A 21,685-nucleotide genomic window follows, 5' to 3' on the forward strand; every position below is an offset into this window, starting at 1 on the left:
CGATTTTCCAACTACTCGAATTTCATTTTATCAATAACTACTGACACTTCTTTGATTATGCGGAGCTTGTACAGTAGCGACTCAACTGCTTCTTTCTCATGAATAATTTGATTGTGCGCCTTTTCCAATTTTCCTTGCATTTCTCGGATAGCATTCCACAACTTTATGATTTCTTGTCCCTTTCCTTCTTCAAGATCGACATGTAAGTAACATAAAACATTTAGAAAATAATTTTTTTATTACTATTAACATGTTAATCTCTGTTGGACATATAAAAGATGTACCATCAAATGCTTTTTAAAAGTCTAACTAGATATTAGACCCGCGCACGTTTCGACGCGGGCTACAAAGCTGAAACATCGCCAATACGCATTATAACTTATGATATCAAACGGACTTTTTAACTTCGTCTTGGGTAATTTCTTTGCGTTACAGTAACGCTTATGATGTCAACCATGAATTTACTGAACTTTGCAATTTTGTAAAAGCTGCCATAAATATAAAAAGGGGGAAAGTAATAAAAGTTAAGTGACACATTCATCAAATTCACAGTATTTATACCTCTATACACATGGATCAAATGAAGCAGATCCTTTTGTCACCCTATCTCATATATAACAGAACAAAGTGAGTGTTGCAACAATGCCTTATACTGGTTAATAATATCCTTTATAATCTTGTTTAATGCATGTCCAATGTGTAAATCACCATTAGCATATGGAGCGCCATCATGAAGAATAAAACGTCCCTATAGAATTCACAAACTATATCAGATAGTAGAGAGAGAAACTTTGTAGCATATAAGAACTCGAGTAATCCTCAAAACTGACCCATTATTCTTTTCAAAAAATTGATTATCATCCCTTCTGGATTTCAGCATCCTTCACAACTCGGCAACCTTTGATAATGTCATTCAAATCTTAGATACTAACCCAATTTTGACTGAAATACCATTCAATCATCACAACCATACATAAAGATACCAATATTTTAATAAAACTAATGACTATGAAATAAATTCGTTAGTTCAAACCCGATTCCTTATTCCTCCGTTGTCCAATGGAATAAATGATTTCGCCAGTGAAAGTATCTCAGATCGACGCTTAAAAACAAAGAAAGTGTCAAAATTTCGAGAAAACACCCATCACTTTTATTTTTTCTTATACCATACAAAAGAGACCATTAAAATATAAAATGATAAACGATAAAAACCGGTCAATATGTCACCTCGTAAGTCATAAAAAATAAACAAATTTATAATAAATAAAAGATCCACATACTCGTATTTATTATTTTACCCTTATGTCTAATGTTATTCCCCTCTTGTTCAATGGCATGGTTATTACCACCTGTCATCACGAAGTTTCCGCCTACACACAATCATACCATCAGTTAAACTTAACCATAGATCTTTAGCTTTGTCACACTTCCAGCTAGATGAAGGATTATTCTAGGGTCAATGCATGTACACAAATTCGCTTTTTTATTAGCTGTCCATGATGCAATTTCCTTCTTTCGTCAAGATAGACCATTACTAATAATATCCGAATAAAAAGATAACCTCTAAAAATACTGCACATCCAAACACCCCTTATACATTATACATCGAAACACCCATTTATATGATATCATATGATATCCCTAAAACTACAAAATAGAGCACACAACACCAACTCAAATAGTTCAAAAATTAACAAACAGAACATATCCTAAATATCACAAACCAAACCTTGGACATTTTTCACAAAAAAAGAAATAAAAAAAGTCAAACAACAATAAATAAAATCAGCCAAATTTTTACCAGAATTAGGTCAAAAAAAGTGGTTTGATCCACTTTGACAAACTCAGAATCAAAAGCTTTCAGCAGCTTTCTCGTCTTTCTTGGTCGACTCCACATGTTTCTTACAGTATTGAATAACCTTGGAAGGGACCTTACTGGTGACGCTAGGGAGGGGCTGGTGGTTGCCGGTGCTGAGAATCGGAAAGATAAAAGAATAGAGATGTAAATCATTAATTCCTTGATCGGTCGATCTACATATCTATACCTAATCACAAACAATCTATAAGTTTCAATTAAACACATGACAGTAATATTAACAACTAACAATTAACAACTAACAACTAACAACTAACAACTAACAAATAACCATTAACAGCTAAAAATTAACAGTCAAACTATACTCAAAACTGCCTCCGACGACAAATTAACGCCGTACCTCGAACACCTGAGACCAAAAGACGACGAAGTCGGAGTGATCAGCATTCAACGACGAACATGCGTCCGTCATTGGCACTTTTAGAGACGTAAAAAAACGTATTCAGCCCTAACACAAGCTCCATCTTCCTCCGTTTACTCTCACCTGCCATAATTCGAATCCTCAATGCTGAATGAAAACGTATGAAGGAGAATCTCCTTCAAACATGAGTAAACTTCTCTCCGATGCAAGCTAGGGTGAGGATTATACCTTCAGAGAGACGGGTTGTTGATCCGATTCACTCTCAACTGTTCATAACTTCCCAAATCTAACAACAATCAATTGGTAAACAACAACAAAAAGAAACCATAAACAATTTCACTTAAATCAAACCCCAAATTGCACCTTAATATAGAGACAGGGACGCCGGAACCCTAAGCACCGTCGTGAACCACTTCGAGACACCTAATCGTTGCTAGAAAGGTTGCCCTCACCGGTGGTTGAGTGAGTCACCACCGTCTCTCTGTCGACGGAACCCTCTACACTTCATCTCCCAAAACTCCGATTTGGCGTTGATTGACGACATTTTTTTTGGGGTTTAGGGTTTAGTGAGAGTTGTGGGTCTTATTGTTTAAGCAGAGATGGTATATTTTGAGGTAGTGGGACATGTGGGTGGACAATTTTTTTTGAAACACACCCTAAGCACATGGTACAACCCATAGAAGCCCAAAGTAGTTGCTAATTTATATATGGGATAATATTCATGTTAGCTTTTCACGTCGCTTCTCCAGCTTGTCTTTAGCTTCTCTAAGGGCTCATGCTTCAAAAAATCTAAAACTTTTGCAGATAAATTATGAGTAGGTTACGTTCCAGTAATAAAAAGAAAATACAAAGCTTTACGGAAATAAGAACCTCCTCTGAAGAAGGAAGTGGCTTACGGAAGCCATGTTTTGCAAAACAGGAGGAGTTGGGCAGGTGGTGAGTTTTTTATGATAAATTGACATTCTGAAACTAATGAGAAATATGATAGAGAAATGTGTTTGATCTAGAAAAAGAAGAAGACACGTGAGATGAAAAACATGTTAACAGCAAAAAAAGCTTTGTTGGGTAAAAAATAAAAATCATGTTAACAACAAAGATAGAGTAAATAAAAAAACTCAAAATAATTAAAGGTTATTTGTTTTTTACCCATGACAGTTGACACTATTCATTAGCTAACTAGTTGGATTTCTCCGCGCTACGCGGCGGAAACTTGGTTGGTATCAGTTCGGTTTGTTATAGTATCGACACTCGCTATAGCAACAGTAAAAGAAAACCCAAAAAATAAAATCGTGACATATACAAAAGAATATCAATACATGTGTTTTATCTGGCGAAGACCATAAAGACGAATACCTATCGAAACGTCGATACCGGTTTGGTTCGATACGGTATGGCGCGATATTGTTACGGTATCGGTACTCGTGTATTTTCTTATGAAAAAAAAAACAGTTAAAAAAGAAATTAACATATCTACGCATTTTTTTAAGCTAACAAACTCAAATGATTCAAATTTAATTAAATAATAAAGGAAGCACTTGCTCTTGTGTTTGCAGGAATTTGGCCCTGAATCACTCCAAGCCTAATTGTCCATTTTATTACTTAAAGAAACTCCCCAGAGCTCATTTTGAATATCAAGAAGTTGTTGGGCATCTGGCCCATTAGCAGGCACACGTACCCAGTTCCAACACCAACGATTCTTGCTTCCTTCTTCAATAATGGCAGTATGGTAAATAAGCTTCAAATGTTGGCTAGTTGCTATACTGTTCATAAGGTCCAACATTAATTGTTATATACAAGTCCTTGCAATTAGGGTTTAGGTTAATCACCATATTCACTAGAGACTAGAGAGAGATTTCATGAGAGCAAAAGCTCGGACGAATTTGTGTGGTTAGAGATTTTGATTGATTGTAATCGTTTGATAGATAATCAATAAAGATCGGTTTGTTGGTGATTTACGTTTCTGCTTATTTCTGTAACAATCTGATTTAGAGGATTCCGCACTCTAGATTAGATAGACAATTCTCTTAAAATCCATAGGACTAAAGGGACCTACAAATTACCTATATTATCTCTAATAATAGGGTTAAAATGATAATTGGTCGGATTAATGAATAAACTAATGATTTTAACATGTCTATGGTGAATTTCTTCTTTACAGACACACCAGTAATGAAACCAATCAAATAATATTAGCAAACAACAGTACACATAATTATAATCAGCAACAATCAAAAATATTTTAAATTTTAAACATAAACTTGGATAAAAGTAAAACTGGACAAGTAAAAAACACATGATTAGTTCATCAAACCTAGGCGACTACAAAAGTTTAGCCTCTAAACATGTTTGTATAATCAAAACAAAGTTCAAAAGCAATAAACATCATGTTCAAAACAAAAAAAAAAATGAATAAAACTTGAAACCAAAGCCTTAGAGTAGTTGGCTTCAATATGCGATCTCAACCTTCGAACTTCAAATCTTTCACCACGTTGTCTACTCTTATTCTCACCAGATTCACCTCACTGCATAACAGTAGCAGATGGTCTCCATAACAGTAGGTTTGGTATATTAATACCGATTGCATGTGTTATACGGTGGTACAATTGGAATAAAACTCAAATTCTACTAATGGGTTGCTAGGTGTTTACTTTACTACGGTTGTATTTAAGTTTTCAAACAATGCATATTATAAAGCAAATAATTTGTACTTGAGTGAATGTTTGTTATTGTAATTTATTTTAATTACTTTTACAAATTACAAACCAAATTTATTTTGTATGTAAAATAAATAAATAAAAACTTATTTTGTTAAAACCGGGTATACATGAAGCCGATCATACCCTACCGTACACAAGGTATGGCTTTTCTCCTCAATACACGTACCAGAACTCTACCCGGTTTCTCTCAATATTTCATTTTTCAATACACAATCATACTTGAAACCGGATCCATACTCCATGTATTAGAAAAAGAATCCGATTTATGCACCTCTACCACCCGAAAAACCCCTGCCTTAGGGTGTGCGGGGTGGGTTAGGCAACCCCCTTCGGCAACCCCCTTGCCGCACGACATGTCCACCGCCAACATCAACTTGCCGATCGGGTGGAGGATTTTCGAGGAAACTATGCCGCATGCGGCAAAGATGAGGAGAGGGAATAAATGTGGGGCCCACTACTTCTCAACCAATCACGTGTTTTTTTTAATTAGTTTGCCTAATCTCATTTTAGGCATGCACCCCTTGTGTTTTTTGGGCAAGAGAAAAGAATAAGAGGGAAAATGACATGACACAATAAAATTGGGTGGGGAGAAATTTTGCTAATCTCATTAGACATGCACCCCTTACACCTTTAGAATTTTAAAATGGCCTAAATGTGTATCCTTAAAGCCTAGTGTAGAACTTTAAGATTAGACTAATCAAAGGCCTGAATGTGTATCCTTAAAAGCCCAGATGATACTGGGTTACACAAGCCCATAACGTTCACCTAAAACCCTAATCAGGCACACTCAAACGCCATAAATACGCATAGTGATCTTCTCTTCTTCCATCATTCGTAGTTCTTCTCTAATGGCTGGACACCTTACCATCACTGGTAAGTTGGTAACTTCATTTTTTTAATTTCTGTATTCAAATCGTTTTTGAAATTGTTAATTTGTGCGGTGATGAAGCATATATTGTGGACTAGAGTTTCTGATGTTGGGCTCTTCTTCCCATTTCTTTTGACGACAAACCCTTGGCTGTCTGAGCACCAATTATCAATCTTTATTTTTTCTCCAAGTTTTCTTAATTTTGTAAAATATTTTCACTCAAATTTTGATTGTTTGTAAATTAGGTTAAGAGCTAATGATGAGAAATACAATTATCTTAGCGGATTTCAGTGAGATTTCTTTGAATCAATGATCTGATTGTTACACACACTGAAGCTCTTAATAATTTATTTTTTATAAAATGGGATGTAAATAATAATAATAATAGCAGTGATGAGGTAAAACACATGAGGATGTGTTTAGGGAAGTGGACAAGACGATTAAAACCGTTTTGCCGTGATCCCCAATTTAAACGACTTCTCCTTCCACTGAGCTTTTTTTTTTATTTTCATTCCAACTTTTATTCAAAAATACAGTTTTTGTCGATTTTGAAGAGATATGGTGCGTCCATTTACCAATTCTGGAGGATAAGTTGGTTCCTCACGGTGTAATGGCTCGGACGCTATATTAATGTTTGTGGCCATCCTGATCAATGGGTTCTCAATACCATTGCATCCTGGAAACACCTCATACATTTTATTCTTTGTTAACATCCAACTATTTTAAACATAGATTTTTATTTTAAGAAACGTTTTGTGTATATATTGAGACTCTTTTCTACTTGCTATGAACTTGAGTTTGATTTGCTTTTAAAAGTATAATGGGTTGTGATTTGCTAGACAGGTACTGTTGGTCGGACTCAATTTGCTGCTTAATGATTTCGAGTAATAGTGAAACTGTTACAAAGCAAAATGAATATATGGTCATCAAACAATTTAAGGGTGCTGAAAGTAGTAGAGAAGGAGAAAGGACATCCCATAAGGATGATGATGATAAGTATGTTTTTAAGTTATTATTATTGTTTACCATTTTTCAATTAGAAACCTGAGTTAAAAGTTTTTTTCAAGAAGCTTTGGTAAAAAAGATAATGCAGTTGTGATATTGGCAGTTCTGCTGGTGGTACGATGATACTTCAGTGGTCCGTTAGTAATTCAAATTTGCTGTTCAAAAAATATATTCATGGGTGCAAAGTTGTTGGGCGCTCTCTAGTTGTTTGACTAGGGAGCTGAGAGAACTTGGCTTAGACAGGGAGAGAAATTAGTTTTTGCAAATATAAATATAAGTCAAATAATTTAAAGTCAAATTCGGCTCAGTTGATGAAATTTGTCTCTGCAGCTACTAAGGAAGTAATTGGTCTTAGAGATCTTGCTTTACAACCATGGTAATAATGTATTATTTAATTTGAAGACATGTAAATTGTTAGTTAGTGCAGTGATGAAGTATATATTGTGGACTAGAGTTTCTGATATTGGGCTCTTCTTCCCATTTTATTTTGACGACAAACCCTTGGCTGTCTGAGCACTATACCTTTCATCCTATTCATAAGTTTTCCACTGATTTTTTAATACTCAGAGTTTATTCTTTTTATAAATTTAGGTTAAGAGCTAATGATGAGAAATACAATTATCTTAGCGGATTTCAGTGAGATTACTTTTAATCAATGATCTGATTGTTACACACACTGAAGCTCTTCAATCTCTTTATTTTATTAAATGGGATGTTATAGCAATAATGAGGTAAAATAGAAGATAAGTAGTTATTTATTAGGCCACTCGGTGTGGAGTGTCCCCTGGCCGTCATGGGGTGGCGCCGCCATATCCTCCCAATTTCCCTTGGAGTGCCGGTGTCAAGAACAGCATCCACAAGACGTTGAAGACTTGCCATGTGAAGACAAAATATTGCTCGTTCCAAATCCACCATCTGAAAGCTCTGAATAACCGGTGGGTAAAATTGAAAACTTGAACCAAGATAAATTTGGTGAAAATTGAATTTGGGGTTCTGGGTCTGATTCTGTTGAGATTGAAGATCGAGTGAAGTAACGATCTCTGTTGGTTTCCAAATCGAAATCTTCTCTGTCACAGTTGCCGGAGAAAGTGATGGAAATGGTGAACCAGATGGCATCAGTGATGGTGAACCATCTGCCATTCTTGGTGGTGGTTGGTGATTTTTGGTAGGGAAAATAATTAGTTTGGTTTTGATAGTGTAGGCAACGGCGGTTGGAGATGGAAGATGGTGGAGGTTGGATGAAGGTGGTTGTGCTGTGGTGGTTTTGTGGAGGTGGTGGTGGGGATGGTGGTGTTTGTATAGAGAGACTGAAATTAGTTGGTTCTCTCTATTTTTTTAATACTGTTAACTTTTGTTTAATATTTTAAACTAGAGGATGATCCGCCGCGGCGGGGTATTTCGTTCCGTGGCAGGGCATATCGTTTCGTTTCTCTGTTGATAGTATTAGTTACAAATAATCTTCTCAGTTTTCCTTATGAGTTTAGGCTTCTTGCAATTGGTGTTCGAAGAATACTGTAGTTTACAGGTTCCCTTGCATTCCTATTGAAAACTACCTTAATTCCCTAATTGCTTATGGAAAATGATTGAGAAGATAAAAATGAAAATAATCTCTTTTACCCACGGCCCCTTCTACCAACAGAATTTATATATAAACTTGAAGAACAAATAGTTGGATAAATTCAATGACGAATACAGTAAACATGGATGTATTAAATTTTAAGAGTTACTTTTTAAGAGCAATGTTGTAAGACATTCAGAACTTTGGCACAGACTGTATACCACACCAGCAAGTTGATTACCATCAGAATTGTTCAACCACTTTTGTCCGCCATGGAAGTTGTAATTACATTACCATTCTAGCAACAACCTACATTAAAACCATATCATGTCCACTGACCAATACGTGTTTTCGAATTGTACCTAGTTCTCATGACTTGTAACTCATTTAGTTGTGGGTTGTAGTTGTAGATGGTGTTTTTTGACCATTAATTTTACATTACAATCAGTGTTATTAAAGATATGAATTAACTGTTTTTCTCAGTCATGTAATGCAACCAGAACGCTTGTGGGTAGAGGTATTAAAGACACAGTTGAACACACAGAATTCCAAAATATGCTTTTGTAGTACTCAACAAAAGCACACATAATTTCAACCGAAGTGCATATAGAATATTATATATAGATGTTAATCTCACATTAAGCTTTATGATCATGAAGTACACAAATTCAGGAATTATATTTATCTACTATTTTCTATGGAGTCAAATTTTGGACCTTTTGGAAATCAATAACCACATAGCAGAGTAATATATTTTTTTTTTTGAAAGTAAACTTCATTAACAGCAAGCCAATCCAAACCGGGCCAGCCAACACTACAACAAAACTACATATTTACAAAGGAGCTCCAATCTCCCCAATCTAGTAATATATGATGATACAAAAAATACAAGGCATGAACCTTGATTGATCTCATAATTAATTAAACCATATAACTCAACGTGTATATACCAATTCTGGTTTGGCGCATTTTGTTGAGGGAAAATCTTATGTCAAAGTCACATACATAAGAAAAGAAGAACAAAGCCTCGCTTTTTTTTCTTGCAGATACAACGACCAAACCAGATAGTAGTTTTCACTTAGACAAATCATCACACACAATCAAGGCAAATGTAAACCTGTTACAAATGTTACACAAATTCAATAGAGTTATAGTCATATATCGCGTAGAAGATACATCATGAGCGGTCATTTGCACAAATTAAAACCTCCAGTCGATTGTAAAAGCTCCTAGGTCTCGATGGTTCCGTCAAAAGCAAACAAAAAAAAGGTCGCTGCAAGCAAAGCCTCTAAGCAATCGCCACCTCTCGGAGAATTGAGCGGAGAAGATATAACTTACGGTGATGTTTGACATGATGAATTCCAACTTCTATAGTTCAATACTGAAGATTAAAGGCGTAGCCACACGAATCTCCATTAAGGAACATATAAATTCAGAAAGAATCGAGAGAGTTTTTACTCGTCTACCTTCGCCCTTCCTCTGAGACTATATGTGACCCGTTGGAGCCAATAGCGTCATACACCGGCATAAACGACTATCTATACATTAGCGTCACACACCATTGACGACGACCATATCGCGACCGTCTTCCACTGTCGTCTAGCCATTAGCGTCACACACTATCGTCGATGACCATATCGCGACCGTCTTCCACTGTCGTTGCCTACGAAGGCCTGGTCACTGGTGGTCGGCTTCCTCCTTCGCCGAAGGCTTTCTCTGATTTGATGGGCGACGTGTGCCTGGTGTAAAATGAAATCAAAAGTTAGCACATGGCAGTTTAGGGCTTCTAAACCTAAAGTTGTAAAGTTCCCACCAGGCCACCAACAATTAAAAACAAATAAGTTTAGCTATGTATATAACCAAAACTAACCTCAACAAAATCAAACAGATAACATGCGTAATTGTTTGATTTGCATAATTCAAACCAAATTCAACAAAATAAAACATACCTATTCCTGAATGGAGACCAAATTCGAGTAGCTTTTAAAACTGCAGAATCTACAATCAACACAAGTAAACCCAAATTTGTACATGCAATCTGTAAACAGAAATGTAAATACATAAAACGCCATAGCTCAAAGTGCAAGGATTTACGCAAAAGTAACTAAAATTCGAACCCTAATTGCTGAAACATACCTGTCAGATCTCTAATTTCAGACGACAAGCATCAAGCGTGGATTCCGATGGAGGGTTCGCCGGAATCGAAACTGGGAGAAGAGGGAGGAAGGGGAGACGTCGAGGGATGCGGCGGAATTGGATTAGGGTATTCATTTGTAAACGAATCTGACTGGAAACCGTAGGCGCTACCGGGCTAGAACCCGGGGGGGGGGGGGCGAAAGACAGAGATGGTCACCAAAACATGGTGGCCGACCATGGACGATTGCCGGATCCCTTCCGTTCACGCTCTCTCTCTCTTCGATTCTACCTCTGTTTCTTCTCTCTCTCAACCGAATTTCTGGTCCTCTTGTCTATTGAAGAAAAAGGAAGCTGGGCCTGGGCAATTTTGTAAATAAGAGCCAAAAGTTGGTCAATTATTGTACTGTTCCTAAGAGTCGACCCATAAAATAAAATAATATATAGTTAAAATAAAAATAAAATAACCCTACCAAAACTAAAGCAGCCGTATCTATCCTGTTCGCTCCTCCTCATCTTCTAAACCTAAAAAACAAACAGGCGACTGACAGATCTTCTTTCATTATACGATTCAGCAGGGAGGGAGGGAGGGAAGGTTAGGTTCAATCAGCCAGCAAGAAGGTAAGCTTCGATTCAGCAACTTCGATTAGCCACCCACCATTTCTTCTCTATTAAATTTGAATTGTTTTTTCGGAATTGGATCGGACGAACCAAAACGAAAATCACCAGCGAATTATTATGTGACTATGGTTTTGAGTATTTGAAAATGCTTTGGAGCCTGTTTCATTTCTAGCTAAGTCGTAACAGGTCACCCATATGGAGATAAAATACAACCCTAATCCCTTTATTGCTACTTATATCACAAAATTCATGATTTCACATTGGAGTTTGTATTGTATATATTCTCTAGGATAATTATTCAGAGCAAGATCAATGGAAGAGTCAACTCAGAGGAGAGAAAGACTAAAACTTATGAGATTGGAAGCTTCGCAAGAGGCCGCTGCTGCTGCAACTTATAATGATGATGATCCTTCCACTACTAGTCTCTCAAATCCATTTCTTCAATCCACAACCAACCCTGAAAGTCAGGCCCTGCAGTCAGTTTCGCAGAGCTTCAATTATTACACCAACCCCATGGCAGCATTTTCTGGGAGCCGCCAGCCCAGACCTCAAAGTAATTACATATTTTCCTTTTCTAATCCTATACTTTTAATTTCTTGTGCATGTTAATTTGCTTATATTCATCTCACTTTTATCATCCTGGATGTCTTCTTTTTTCTACTTTCTGCTTAAAAAAGTGTATGACTTGTTGCACTTATACAGATAATGGGTGTATCTATGTTTGGCTTCTTGTATAATTGATTATTCCCACCAATTTATTTGACCTTTTTGGATGATTGGATTGGAAGCACATAACATCCTAGTTCGTTTCGAAACACGTGTTCTAAACTTCTGTAATTAAAATGGTGATGCTGTATAGGTTGCAATATGAATATCAAGCTCTTCTTGGAAGGTCATAGGTTTAGCATTAAGTGGTTGACTTGTTAAACCATCATATTTAGCTTTGAAAATTAACGATGTGAACAGTGAACACACACACACACAAAGGTGAACAATTAGTTTCTAAGATCTCGTTAGTTTGGACAAAGTACCAAGATTATTGTATGCTAGCTGCTTCTCTCTTCGGATTGGAAGTTACTAAGTTAGTGTCGGATAGTAAAAATTTTCTTGCCCCATTCGAAGTGGTTGGACTTGGACCCCACAATATGAAAGTATTAAATGTCTGAATAGGCTCTTACTTAGATCATAAATGGAGGTGGCAAAATGGGTGCGTTGGAGACATTTGACCAGCAATAATATGAACTTTTCGATTTATTTGTTCCGTTGGCCTTTTCCCATTTAGCTATTTTTTCAATTTTTACACATTTGAGCAATTAGAGATAGAATTTAACTGGATTAACCGATTTTTCAGTAACTGGTTCAAAGTTGCCACTTCTTATCATTTTTATAATATTAACTTCAAGTAACTGTAGGATTTTGCATGCATTAGATTAGATGGCTGTTCTTATCAATATACATATTTACTTATTGGTTCAACAGGGTCACAAATCAACGAAACATTACCCTCACCGCCTCTTCAACCTCATATAAACCGCATGCCAAATCCGCAAATGCAGCAACCACAAGGACAATATGCGAACCCTCATTATGCCAATTTCTCCAGCCCGAGTTGGAATGCCAATAGTCCTCACGCGGGAGCTTATCGTGGCCCAGGAAGTGTTGGATTTCCTAGCCCTCAAACCCACTTCACGAGTAGTCCAAGCCATGGTTCAGGACAAGGCAGCTACCCTAGTCCCCGTTTCACCAACCACCCAGGTCATGGTCCAGGACGCGGCTACCATAGTCCTGGACCCAACTTCATGAATAGCCCCAACCATGGATCAGGTCAAGGAGGGTACCCTAGCTCTGGTCCTAATCAAGGCAGAGGGCACTGGTCTGGGAGAGGGATGGGTCGTGGGTCAGGACAGGGTAGGGGGCGAGGACGGGGTGGGAACCATAATGATATATCGGCAGAAGATCGGCCTGATCGTTTCTTTAACAAGTCAATGGTGGAAGACCCGTGGAAGTTTCTAGAACCTGTAATTTGGAAGTCACACAAGAAACAATGGCTTCCTCAGTCTCTTGGTGCAAAAAAACCTCGAGTCTTGGAATCTCCTAAGCAATCTAGTTCTCAACCGAGCCTTGCGGAAATCTTGGCTGCATCGTTTAATGAAGCTACAGACGATGAACCAAATGCCGGATGATTTGTTTGGATTTGTTTATGGGACCTTAAAGTGATTGTCTCATGGGTTAAACTTGTATCATTTTTCTAGTTTATAGCTTTTCCTTTCCTTTCCTTTCCTTTTTTATTTTCTAGTTTGTAACTTAAAGCTCCAGATTTGGTTTTATATGGTCGTTTATTTTAGCAGCTACAAGTTAAAATAAGGGGCACTGCAGAATATAAGAATAAGGTTAAATTGGTCAAAAGGTTAAAACTCCCAAAGCCTAAACTACAGTATGACGAAAGTATCTTTTATTATTGTCGAACTGGTTAAATGAATTAGAAAAGGGACCTGCGTATAGTAAACCAGCTGATTATACCTGGAATTTATGCACCAACTGACTCGTAAACTGTTATTTACCATATAGCAAACTACACTTGGCAACATTTTATTTAAAGTAGACTCTAGTTTCCGTTTGAATCTTAGGGTAGAATCGAGTGTACATAGTTTATATGTTGTGTGTTTGTGAATTTCTATTTATGCCAATTTTTTGTTTTGTTTTTTCTAAAAAATATTGTACTTTTCAGTTTTTCTAAAAATTATAAAAAGTTTTAAACTTTTTTTTTTTTTTTTTTATAAATGTCTGTTTGAAGAAACACATAACTAATTATGAGGCTAATCAGTTGGGTTTATGTTTCTACCATGAGGGTTAATCTTCTAATGATTATCTGAGCTTCGTCTTGAACGTCTAATCCTGCAAAACAGAACACCGTTACTCGTTAAGAGGGGAATATGGGGGTTTCCCTCTTAACCGGGCTCCGGCGTGAGAATAAGCGATTGCTTTGGGGAAGATAATTAAGTATTAAGAGTGAGAGTAGAGAGAATGGAATGTTTAACCTGTGAAGTGAGGTCTCTATTTATAGCCGGAGAGGTGTAAGAGGATGTGGGCTGAAGGGCCTTGGGCCGGAAGGCGACAACACAGCGGATATGCTCCTTGTCTCACTGGTGTCGACCGTTAGTGGCTTCTAGAAGTTCTCCGGCGTTGGCGCGCCTTGATTGGAGCCACGTGTCACTGTTGTCGGCCTTGTTGTCCTTCTGCCATCAGCGGACAAGTGGAGATCGTGGGACAGATGTCTCTGTCCTCTGATTGGTACCACGTAGGCGTCCTTATGTACTTTTCGTCTTCTGCACGTCAGACGATCGTGGCGCATGATTGAACAGAGCCTGCAGGATGTTCATTGGCTCCTTTTTCCTGCCACTTGTACCTTTTTGTACCTTCCTACTCTAGACTTGCGCTGCAACCTTTATGCGATTCTTGCTGGGCATGGAACTAGGTCGCGCAGTTTTATAGGTACTGAAGACTCTTATCAGAATGCTAAGTGTCGTAATTGTAGTTCCCTTCTGGCTGGACCTCGCGCCTTGTTAGTGGAATGTGTTGTAGCTCGCGCGAGGTTGCTACTAAGAGAATGGTTGAATAAGGAATATGGCCCTGCGCGCAGCCTTGATGAAGGCTTGCGCGGCTTTTTTGGGGCCATACCCCTTCACTGTTATAATAAAATAATATTAGACATCTTATATTCTTAATTTAATCCATAAGAAAAACATATAGAAATCCAAGTATAAAACTTAAAAAGACAGTGTTTTAAACAACTTTAAAAGGTTTTCGTACTTTAAAAAGTTTTAGTTTTAAAGACAGAAACTAATATAAAATAGTTTTTGAGTAAATTGCCATTTTAGTCCCTGAGATTTGGTCCAATTTGTCATTTTAATCCAAATAGTTTTTTTTTTCCTCCTTTGAGTCTTTGACTTTTTCATTTTCTTGCCATTTTCATCACATTGCTAAACTCAGTCTAAAAATCTGATTATAACCAGGGGTATTTTTGGCATAAGTGTTGTGTAATGATAACTAGTGGTAGTTTACAACATAATTTATAAACCTCATAATAATTTAATTCAAAAAATATCCCTGATTATAACTTGGTTTTTAGACTAAATTAGACAATGTGATCAAAATGACAAGAAAAAGGAAAAGTCAGGGACCTAGAGGAGGAAAAAAACTATTGGGACTAAAATGACAATTTCGACAAAAACTCAAGGACTAAAATGGCAATTTACTCATAGTTTTCTAATAGAGTTAATTATTGTTTTCGTCCTTGTGGTTTGACAAAAATCACTATTTCAGTCTATTAGTTTAAAAATTGCGATTTCAGCCCTTGTTGTTTCACTTTCGTAACCATTTTAGTCCACCTCCGTTAACCCCATCCATTTATTCTGTTAAGTACATGTGAGTTGACCATAATGCAATTATTAATAAAAAAACAAAAAGATATCTAAATGAGTTAATTACTGTTTTCGTCCCTGTGGTTTGTCAAAAATCACTATTTCAGTCCATTAGTTTAAAAATTGTGATTTCAGTCCCTGTGGTTTCACTTTCGTAACCATTTCAGTCCAGCCTCCTAACACCGTCTATTTTACCGTTAAGTTTCTAATGAAATACCTAAATTACCCTTGTGTTATTTAAATATGGAATTATATGATTTTATTATTGGATTTATATGATTTTATTGTTGTATGACATATGGACTTAAATTGGATTGTAGGGTTCGACCCACCATGGCTTCAGTAGAAGTAGATGTCTGGCACTAATTTTACATATATGGTTCCAAAATTTTAATTTTGAATTTTAGAATAAGAAAATGTCCAGGTGAGCATTATTTTTCAAAGTTATTATGTTAATTGATGCTGCTAGGAAGATATTAATTGGGGTGGGGTAATGGGTCGCCGGACATTAAGAGGGTGGGGTTGTGATGCCGGAGAAGATGATCGGAAACTTTTGCCAGAAATGAGAGCAGGGATGGAATGGGGTGGGGTGGGGTAGTGTGGGGTTGTGTTTTAACAAGTGGGTCCTAGAATACAATATTTTAAATTTCTATGATTTTTTATTTAATTAACACATGAGTAATTTAGGTATTTCATTAAAAACTTAACGATAAAATAGACGGTGTTAGGAGACTGGACTGAAATGGTTACGAAGGTGAAATCACAGGGACTAAAATAGTGATTTTTTACAAACCACATGGACGAAAACAGTAAGTAACTCATTTAGATATCTTTTTGTATTTTATTAATAAGGGCATTATGGTCAATTCACGTGTACTTAACAGAATAAATGGATGGGGTTAACAGAGGTGGACTGAAATGGTTACGAAAGTGAAATCACAGGGACTAAAATCGCAATTTTTAAACTAATGGACTGAAAAAGTGATTTTTGACAAACAGAGGGACGAAAATAGTAATTAACTCTTTTTAATATGTACATTTTAAAAACAAATGTTTTTAAAGGAATAAAAAGTAAAACCTCTTTAAAAGAATAAAAGTTAGAACATTAGTAATTAATTTTATTTGTGACTAATTAATCGGAAAGGATGGGGTAAACTGAACGGTGTATGTTTAGTCGTCTAAGTTATGTATTGTATTGTATTTTTATTTAAAGTATTTGTTAAAGTACATTATATTATAATACTTAAACAATATGGGTAAGTTTTTGTAACTTTCATACATGGGTAAGTTACGCATGAAACTAATCAACTTGCAAATGAAAGTTATAATTTTCGAAAATTTGTGAAAGAAAGTTGCAACTTTCATATATGAATAATCTATATGTTACTCTACTGATTTGTGTTGTGTGAAACTAAGCAAATGACGATTGCGAGAAAATGAGGACAATATTTTAGTAGTAATAGATCACAATCAAATGAATTGTTTTATTTTAACAACTCACTTTTTATAGGACTATAAATGTGACTCTCCCACCTAAGTCTAAAAATAGGTTTTAAGTTTACTTAGCTCCTAAGCATGAGAATTGCAAATAACGTCTTGTTAGATAATGAGTTAAGATGACACTTCTAAGTATCTTAGAGGATGTCAATGCACCTTTTAACACAACACAAAACGCACGAGCATCCCGCCATACAATGTCATATTTTTTGCTTAGTAAGAGATTAGTATCAACAATGAGGTAACCTAAGAATATCACCATGTTCAACTGCACGGGGTTGTCCCTCCTTTCCCCACAGGCCCACACCTCCTCCTCTCACAGTCTAGTTCAAGGTGTCTTTTACTACTCTTTTCATACAAAACTCTTCTTTTTTTAACGTTTTTTTCTCTTTCCTTTAACTTTTTTTTGAAAGGTGTGGATTACTCGTGAATGTCGGGAGGTCTAGCATACGTTGTCTTACCCGGGTTCGCGTTAGAGAGCCCACTCGCACAAAAGATCCTCAATTTAAAACCCCTCAATGAGAATTCCTTATCACCAAGACTCAAACTCGAGACCTGAAGAGAAAAACCCACTCAAGCCCACCATATGTGAAACTTAAATATCGATGGCCAACCACTAGAACACCATTGATGGTTGATTCCTTTAAGGCTACCTCCAATGCACCTGTTAGGCTGGACGGTATGGGGCTCGGCCTGGCCCGTCGCCGACCCAAACACCATTTCGCCCCTAGCTTCGTCGCCCCTAAGACGATTGAGACAGGCATGTAAAGACAAAAAAAGGGACCGTTGGCATTTATTACCGTTGGAAAACAAAAAAAAAAAAATTCCATATTCAAACTAACGGCCATATTTCAAAAAAAAAACATCAAACTTTTTTATAAATACAACCTAAACACCCCATTTTTTACTCACTTCAACCTCATCCCCCTCTCAACTTTTTATAAACTCTTCTACTTTTTTATAAACATTTTTCTACTTTTTACAATGGATCCATACAACCCGAACAATCTGACAGCCGATGTAGAAAATTATCCCCAAAAAAGCGAGCTACTTTAAAAAAATGCAAGAAATAATCATGAAAAAGTGGGGTAGTTCTTAGAATTTTTATTTTTTTGGGTTATATATATATTTTTTTTAACTTATGTAATGTTTGGTTTTTTAATATTAATGAATTTGTTTTTATATCTTATTTAATGAATGTTAAAAAAGTAGATGAAGTTAAAAAAAAAAGTTGGTGGGGGTAGACTCATCCTCCATTTCCATGTTTTCATCCTTGGAGGAGCATCTTCCAAGTACTACACGTGATGGGTGAGATCATCCTCCAAGGATGAGCCTCTACCATACTGTATAGCCTTAGCATTGTGAATCTTTGTCCATACATGTAGCAAAAAGCACTTTTTACAAGGGCGTTCATTTTTCTTGAATTTTGCATACGGGTGGGCCCCGAGTAAAAAAATAAAAAGGTTTTATTTATATTGTGTGTATTGAGTATGTGAAGAGGTGAAAATTAATAAAGGTAAAGAATATTTGTAGGGTTGAAGATGAAATAAGGGTTTTTAATGATTTATAAGGAATTTAATGTGTTTGATGACGTAACACGTAAGGGGAACATAAGGCTATGCGGTATGGTGATGGTTCTCCTTTGGAGGATGATGCGCCACGTAGGATGGGTGTGAAGATGGGGCAAAGAGGATGGAGGTATGGAAATGGGGGATGGACCTAAAATGTATACGTATATATTGTATGTATAGGTGTGTGAGAGAGGGAGAAGCCTTGTTTTTGTCTTCTTGTGGAGCGTCCCCATCGTCCTTCGTCCCATACTCGACGCCAAGGACGAAGCGGGGGGGGGGGGGGGGGGCGGTGTTCCCACCGGCGCCGTTCCGAAACTATCCGGGGACGGTCTCATACCCGAAGCCTAAGGCTACACGGTATGCAGACGGGATGAAGATGGAGGACGGAGCTCGACGGGGGTGGGCGGCATGGTGTTGGCTCCGGCGACGGACCGGGGGCCCACCTGGAGGATCGTCACGTTGAAGACGAGGACGGAGCTGAGGACGCAGAGGGCGGCATGGTGTTTGCTGCGGCGCCGGACCTCGACGGTGTGAGGACGTCCCCATACCGTGTAGCCTAATATTGGTCACTGGAGATAGTCTGACTATCAAGTACTCATCCATAAATTCAAAGGAAAAAAAGAACAGCGGTGCCACACACAATGATGGATACGCGCGAAGCAAGACGTGGTAGCGACGCGTAGGTGTACAGAGCATCTGCCATTGTTGATGGCTGAAAGCAGCGTCTGCAAAGACTCTGACAACCGGCAACACCCAATTTTGTTTGTTGACCATCCACCGTGACATTTTACTTTTGGTGCTAACATGTTCGCCCAACAGCCCTAGGTATTGCGACTCAATTTTCAGCTTATATATTCAGTTTTATTTATCATATCTGTTCATAAGGATTGAGCTCTGTCGCTGGTTCTTCGCTTCAATTCACCAGGTTTTGGCTTTGTTACATAAACACTTTTGGTATTCCACAATGAAATCTGAGCTAGGGTTTTCGTTTATTTTTTTAATGACGCTTTTGTTGTGAATCTTTGCGATTCCATGCTGAAATAATATTTGGTTGGATTGGATAGTGTTTTGCAAAATTTAATTATGTTTATTCAAAGTCAATATTATAGCTTTGTAGAATAGAAGCAGCTAATAAGTTGCCGCCCTAAGAACGTTCGTCATTAATTGATCTAGTTTTGACTTTAGGTTGCTTAGGATCCCCCCCCCCCCCCCCCCCCCCCCTAACAAGGAATTATGTATCAAAACCTAACTAAATATTAAATATGTGCAACTTTCAGTTATAATTACAAGGTAGAGGCTGCATATTCGGTCAAACCCAACAATTTTCACTCGGTTGGGTTGACTTGGAACACTTTTTTTTCTAGTTTTTGTATCAGTGTGTCAAAAACATGTTAGCAGCTGTAATTTACCTTGGATCGGTTCAAATAAACCCAAATTCAATAAATGTTGACTTTTTTCAGTCAAAGAGTTTGACCTCTTCTGCACGGACGGAGGCCTAATGGATGCAGAACCATTTAGGTGTAGAAGAACCGATGGGAAGAAGTGGAGGTGTCGGTTACCTGTGCTTCCTGATCACAAGTACTGTGAACGTCATGTACACAGAGGCCGCATATGTTCAAGAAAGTCTGTGGAAGAAGTTGTTGATAAAACCTTTTTAAACTCAAAGATAAAGTCACCCTCAACGACCCCCATTTCATCTCTGAAAACCGCTCATAATCTTCAATCCTATGCAAAGACCAATGATACCAAAGTTAGCATCGAGAATCAAAGCTTGAAAACCGAGAAACATAGCAATGGTATGTTGTCCCGTATGAATAGCAAAAAAATATTATGTCTAAAACGCTAATTTCTCTGGAATTTGAAAGCGCTAGGTTTGACCTTTGACAATACAAGTCAAACTTATTGTTGTCACAATGTTTTCTCACTTATTTCTGTGATCCATCCATTGTTTTAGTTTCTTATTTTTTGTATTATTTGGCAGATCTTTGAAATATGATATTTGTTTCATGTAGATCTAGGTTGTGGGGCCTCAAGCAACGATCATAATATTGGTCAATCTGAAAGATGCAGAAGAACAGATGGCAAGAGATGGCGGTGCAAAAAAGACGTGCTTCCTAATCAGAAGTATTGCGAACGACATGTACACAGAGGCCGTATATGTTCAAGAAAGCCTGTGGAAGTTGTTGATAAAACCTTTTTAGAGTCAAAGTCAACCGCAATGACCTCCATCTCGTTTCCGAAAACCACTCCTAATCTCCAATCCCATGCAAAGACCAATGAAACCAAAGTTAGTATTAAGAATCAAAGCTTGAAAATCAAGAAACATAGCATGGAAACTGCTTGCAATGGTAATGGTACGTTCACTTATTTCGTCCTGTATGAATTGCAAACTTATTGTTGTCACAGCTTTTGCGACTTATTTTTGTAATACGTCCATGGTTATTATCATTGTCTTTGTTTCTTAATTTTGTATTATTTGTTAGATCTTTAAAATATGATATTTGTTTCATGCAGATCTAGGTTGCGGGGCCTCAAGCAACGATCATAAAATTGGTCAATCTGAAAGATGTAGAAGAACAGATGGCAAGAAATGGCGGTGCAAAAAAGACGTGCTCCCGGGGCTGCAATACTGTGTGCGACATTTACACAGAGGGGTTATGAAGGTCGAGAACGGTCAAAGTTCAAACCCCTCTTTATCGTTTCCGGTAGGGGCAAGGTATCAACAAATGGGTGGTAATGGAAATCAATCAAATGACTCTAGAAGTAGCAGTGAGGCCACCACTATCTCTATGTAACCCTTGATTGAAGAAACCGGGCTTGTTTTCGTTTCAACTTTCTAAGTGTGTGGCTAGTCCTTGTTTTAGGGTCTGTTGGGTCCTTTTGGTCTTTTGGTAATTAGCTAGTTAAGTTCATTAGATGACTGTATGTGGTTCCGTCGGGTCTTGAACCGTGAACTTGACTGTTAGTAAGTGGTTAAAAAAGTTTTTGAACTGAATGGGAGCAGTCTAACCTTTGTGTTGAACTTGTCTTGTTTTTGGTTAATTACTATTAGTATTT

At 37.3% G+C, this 21,685-nt stretch overlaps 2 protein-coding genes, 3 long non-coding RNA genes and 6 other non-coding genes across 16 annotated transcripts; 9 read left to right on the plus strand and 2 right to left on the minus strand.

The window, feature by feature from the left end:
• Positions 1–498: 498 nt before the first annotated feature.
• On the minus strand, positions 499–2,792 carry LOC118490291. Of its 2 annotated transcripts, XR_004889004.1 has the most exons (5): positions 2,601–2,792; positions 2,466–2,523; positions 2,217–2,360; positions 831–1,971; positions 499–748 (listed from the first exon to the last, which is right to left on the minus strand). It is a non-coding gene; the product is annotated as an uncharacterized LOC118490291 (long non-coding RNA). The 2 variants fall into 2 exon arrangements; XR_004889003.1 differs by having other exon boundaries at positions 831–2,360.
• A 2,805-nt stretch (positions 2,793–5,597) lies between these two features.
• LOC110931086 lies at positions 5,598–8,308 on the plus strand. 3 transcript variants are annotated; one of them, XR_004889005.1, is made up of 2 exons: positions 5,598–5,827; positions 6,068–8,308. It is a non-coding gene; the product is annotated as an uncharacterized LOC110931086 (long non-coding RNA). The 3 variants fall into 3 exon arrangements; XR_002588181.2 differs by having other exon boundaries at positions 5,654–5,827; positions 6,666–8,308; XR_002588180.2 differs by having other exon boundaries at positions 5,658–5,827; positions 6,662–8,308.
• Positions 5,886–5,988, plus strand: LOC118491034. Its single transcript, XR_004890259.1, has one exon. It is a non-coding gene; the product is annotated as a small nucleolar RNA Z157/R69/R10 (small nucleolar RNA).
• Positions 6,073–6,161, plus strand: LOC118491036. The gene has a single exon (XR_004890261.1). It is a non-coding gene; the product is annotated as a small nucleolar RNA R11/Z151 (small nucleolar RNA).
• On the plus strand, positions 6,207–6,319 carry LOC118491039. Its single transcript, XR_004890264.1, has one exon. It is a non-coding gene; the product is annotated as a small nucleolar RNA Z152/R70/R12 (small nucleolar RNA).
• LOC118491048 lies at positions 6,396–6,519 on the plus strand. The gene has a single exon (XR_004890273.1). It is a non-coding gene; the product is annotated as a small nucleolar RNA snoR80 (small nucleolar RNA).
• On the plus strand, positions 7,245–7,348 carry LOC118491035. The gene has a single exon (XR_004890260.1). It is a non-coding gene; the product is annotated as a small nucleolar RNA Z157/R69/R10 (small nucleolar RNA).
• LOC118491038 lies at positions 7,424–7,512 on the plus strand. The gene has a single exon (XR_004890263.1). It is a non-coding gene; the product is annotated as a small nucleolar RNA R11/Z151 (small nucleolar RNA).
• Positions 8,309–9,262: 954 nt separating the features above from the next.
• Positions 9,263–10,890, minus strand: LOC110931085. Its single transcript, XR_002588179.2, has 3 exons — positions 10,522–10,890; positions 10,335–10,423; positions 9,263–10,124 (listed from the first exon to the last, which is right to left on the minus strand). It is a non-coding gene; the product is annotated as an uncharacterized LOC110931085 (long non-coding RNA).
• A 97-nt stretch (positions 10,891–10,987) lies between these two features.
• Positions 10,988–13,503, plus strand: LOC110931084 (protein SICKLE). The gene is made up of 3 exons (XM_022174487.2): positions 10,988–11,139; positions 11,429–11,692; positions 12,619–13,503. Exons 2-3 carry the CDS (start codon positions 11,452–11,454, stop codon positions 13,320–13,322), a joined length of 945 nt encoding a protein of 314 aa, XP_022030179.1. The 5' UTR covers positions 10,988–11,139; positions 11,429–11,451; the 3' UTR covers positions 13,323–13,503.
• A 5,443-nt stretch (positions 13,504–18,946) lies between these two features.
• Positions 18,947–21,650, plus strand: LOC110931083 (growth-regulating factor 9). Of its 3 annotated transcripts, none has more exons than XM_022174484.2 (4): positions 18,947–19,553; positions 20,089–20,424; positions 20,641–20,982; positions 21,143–21,650. In XM_022174484.2, the coding sequence occupies exons 2-4, from the start codon at positions 20,127–20,129 to the stop codon at positions 21,421–21,423; spliced, it is 921 nt and encodes a 306-aa protein (XP_022030176.1). In that variant the 5' UTR covers positions 18,947–19,553; positions 20,089–20,126; the 3' UTR covers positions 21,424–21,650. The 3 variants fall into 3 exon arrangements, with proteins under 3 accessions (XP_022030176.1, XP_022030175.1, XP_022030178.1); XM_022174483.2 differs by having other exon boundaries at positions 18,947–19,453; XM_022174486.2 differs by having other exon boundaries at positions 18,947–19,453; positions 20,641–20,976.
• Positions 21,651–21,685: the final 35 nt, after the last annotated feature.

Source organism: Helianthus annuus, chromosome 3 (genome assembly GCF_002127325.2).
Source record: "Helianthus annuus cultivar XRQ/B chromosome 3, HanXRQr2.0-SUNRISE, whole genome shotgun sequence".
NCBI classification, from domain to species: Eukaryota; Viridiplantae; Streptophyta; class Magnoliopsida; order Asterales; family Asteraceae; genus Helianthus; species Helianthus annuus.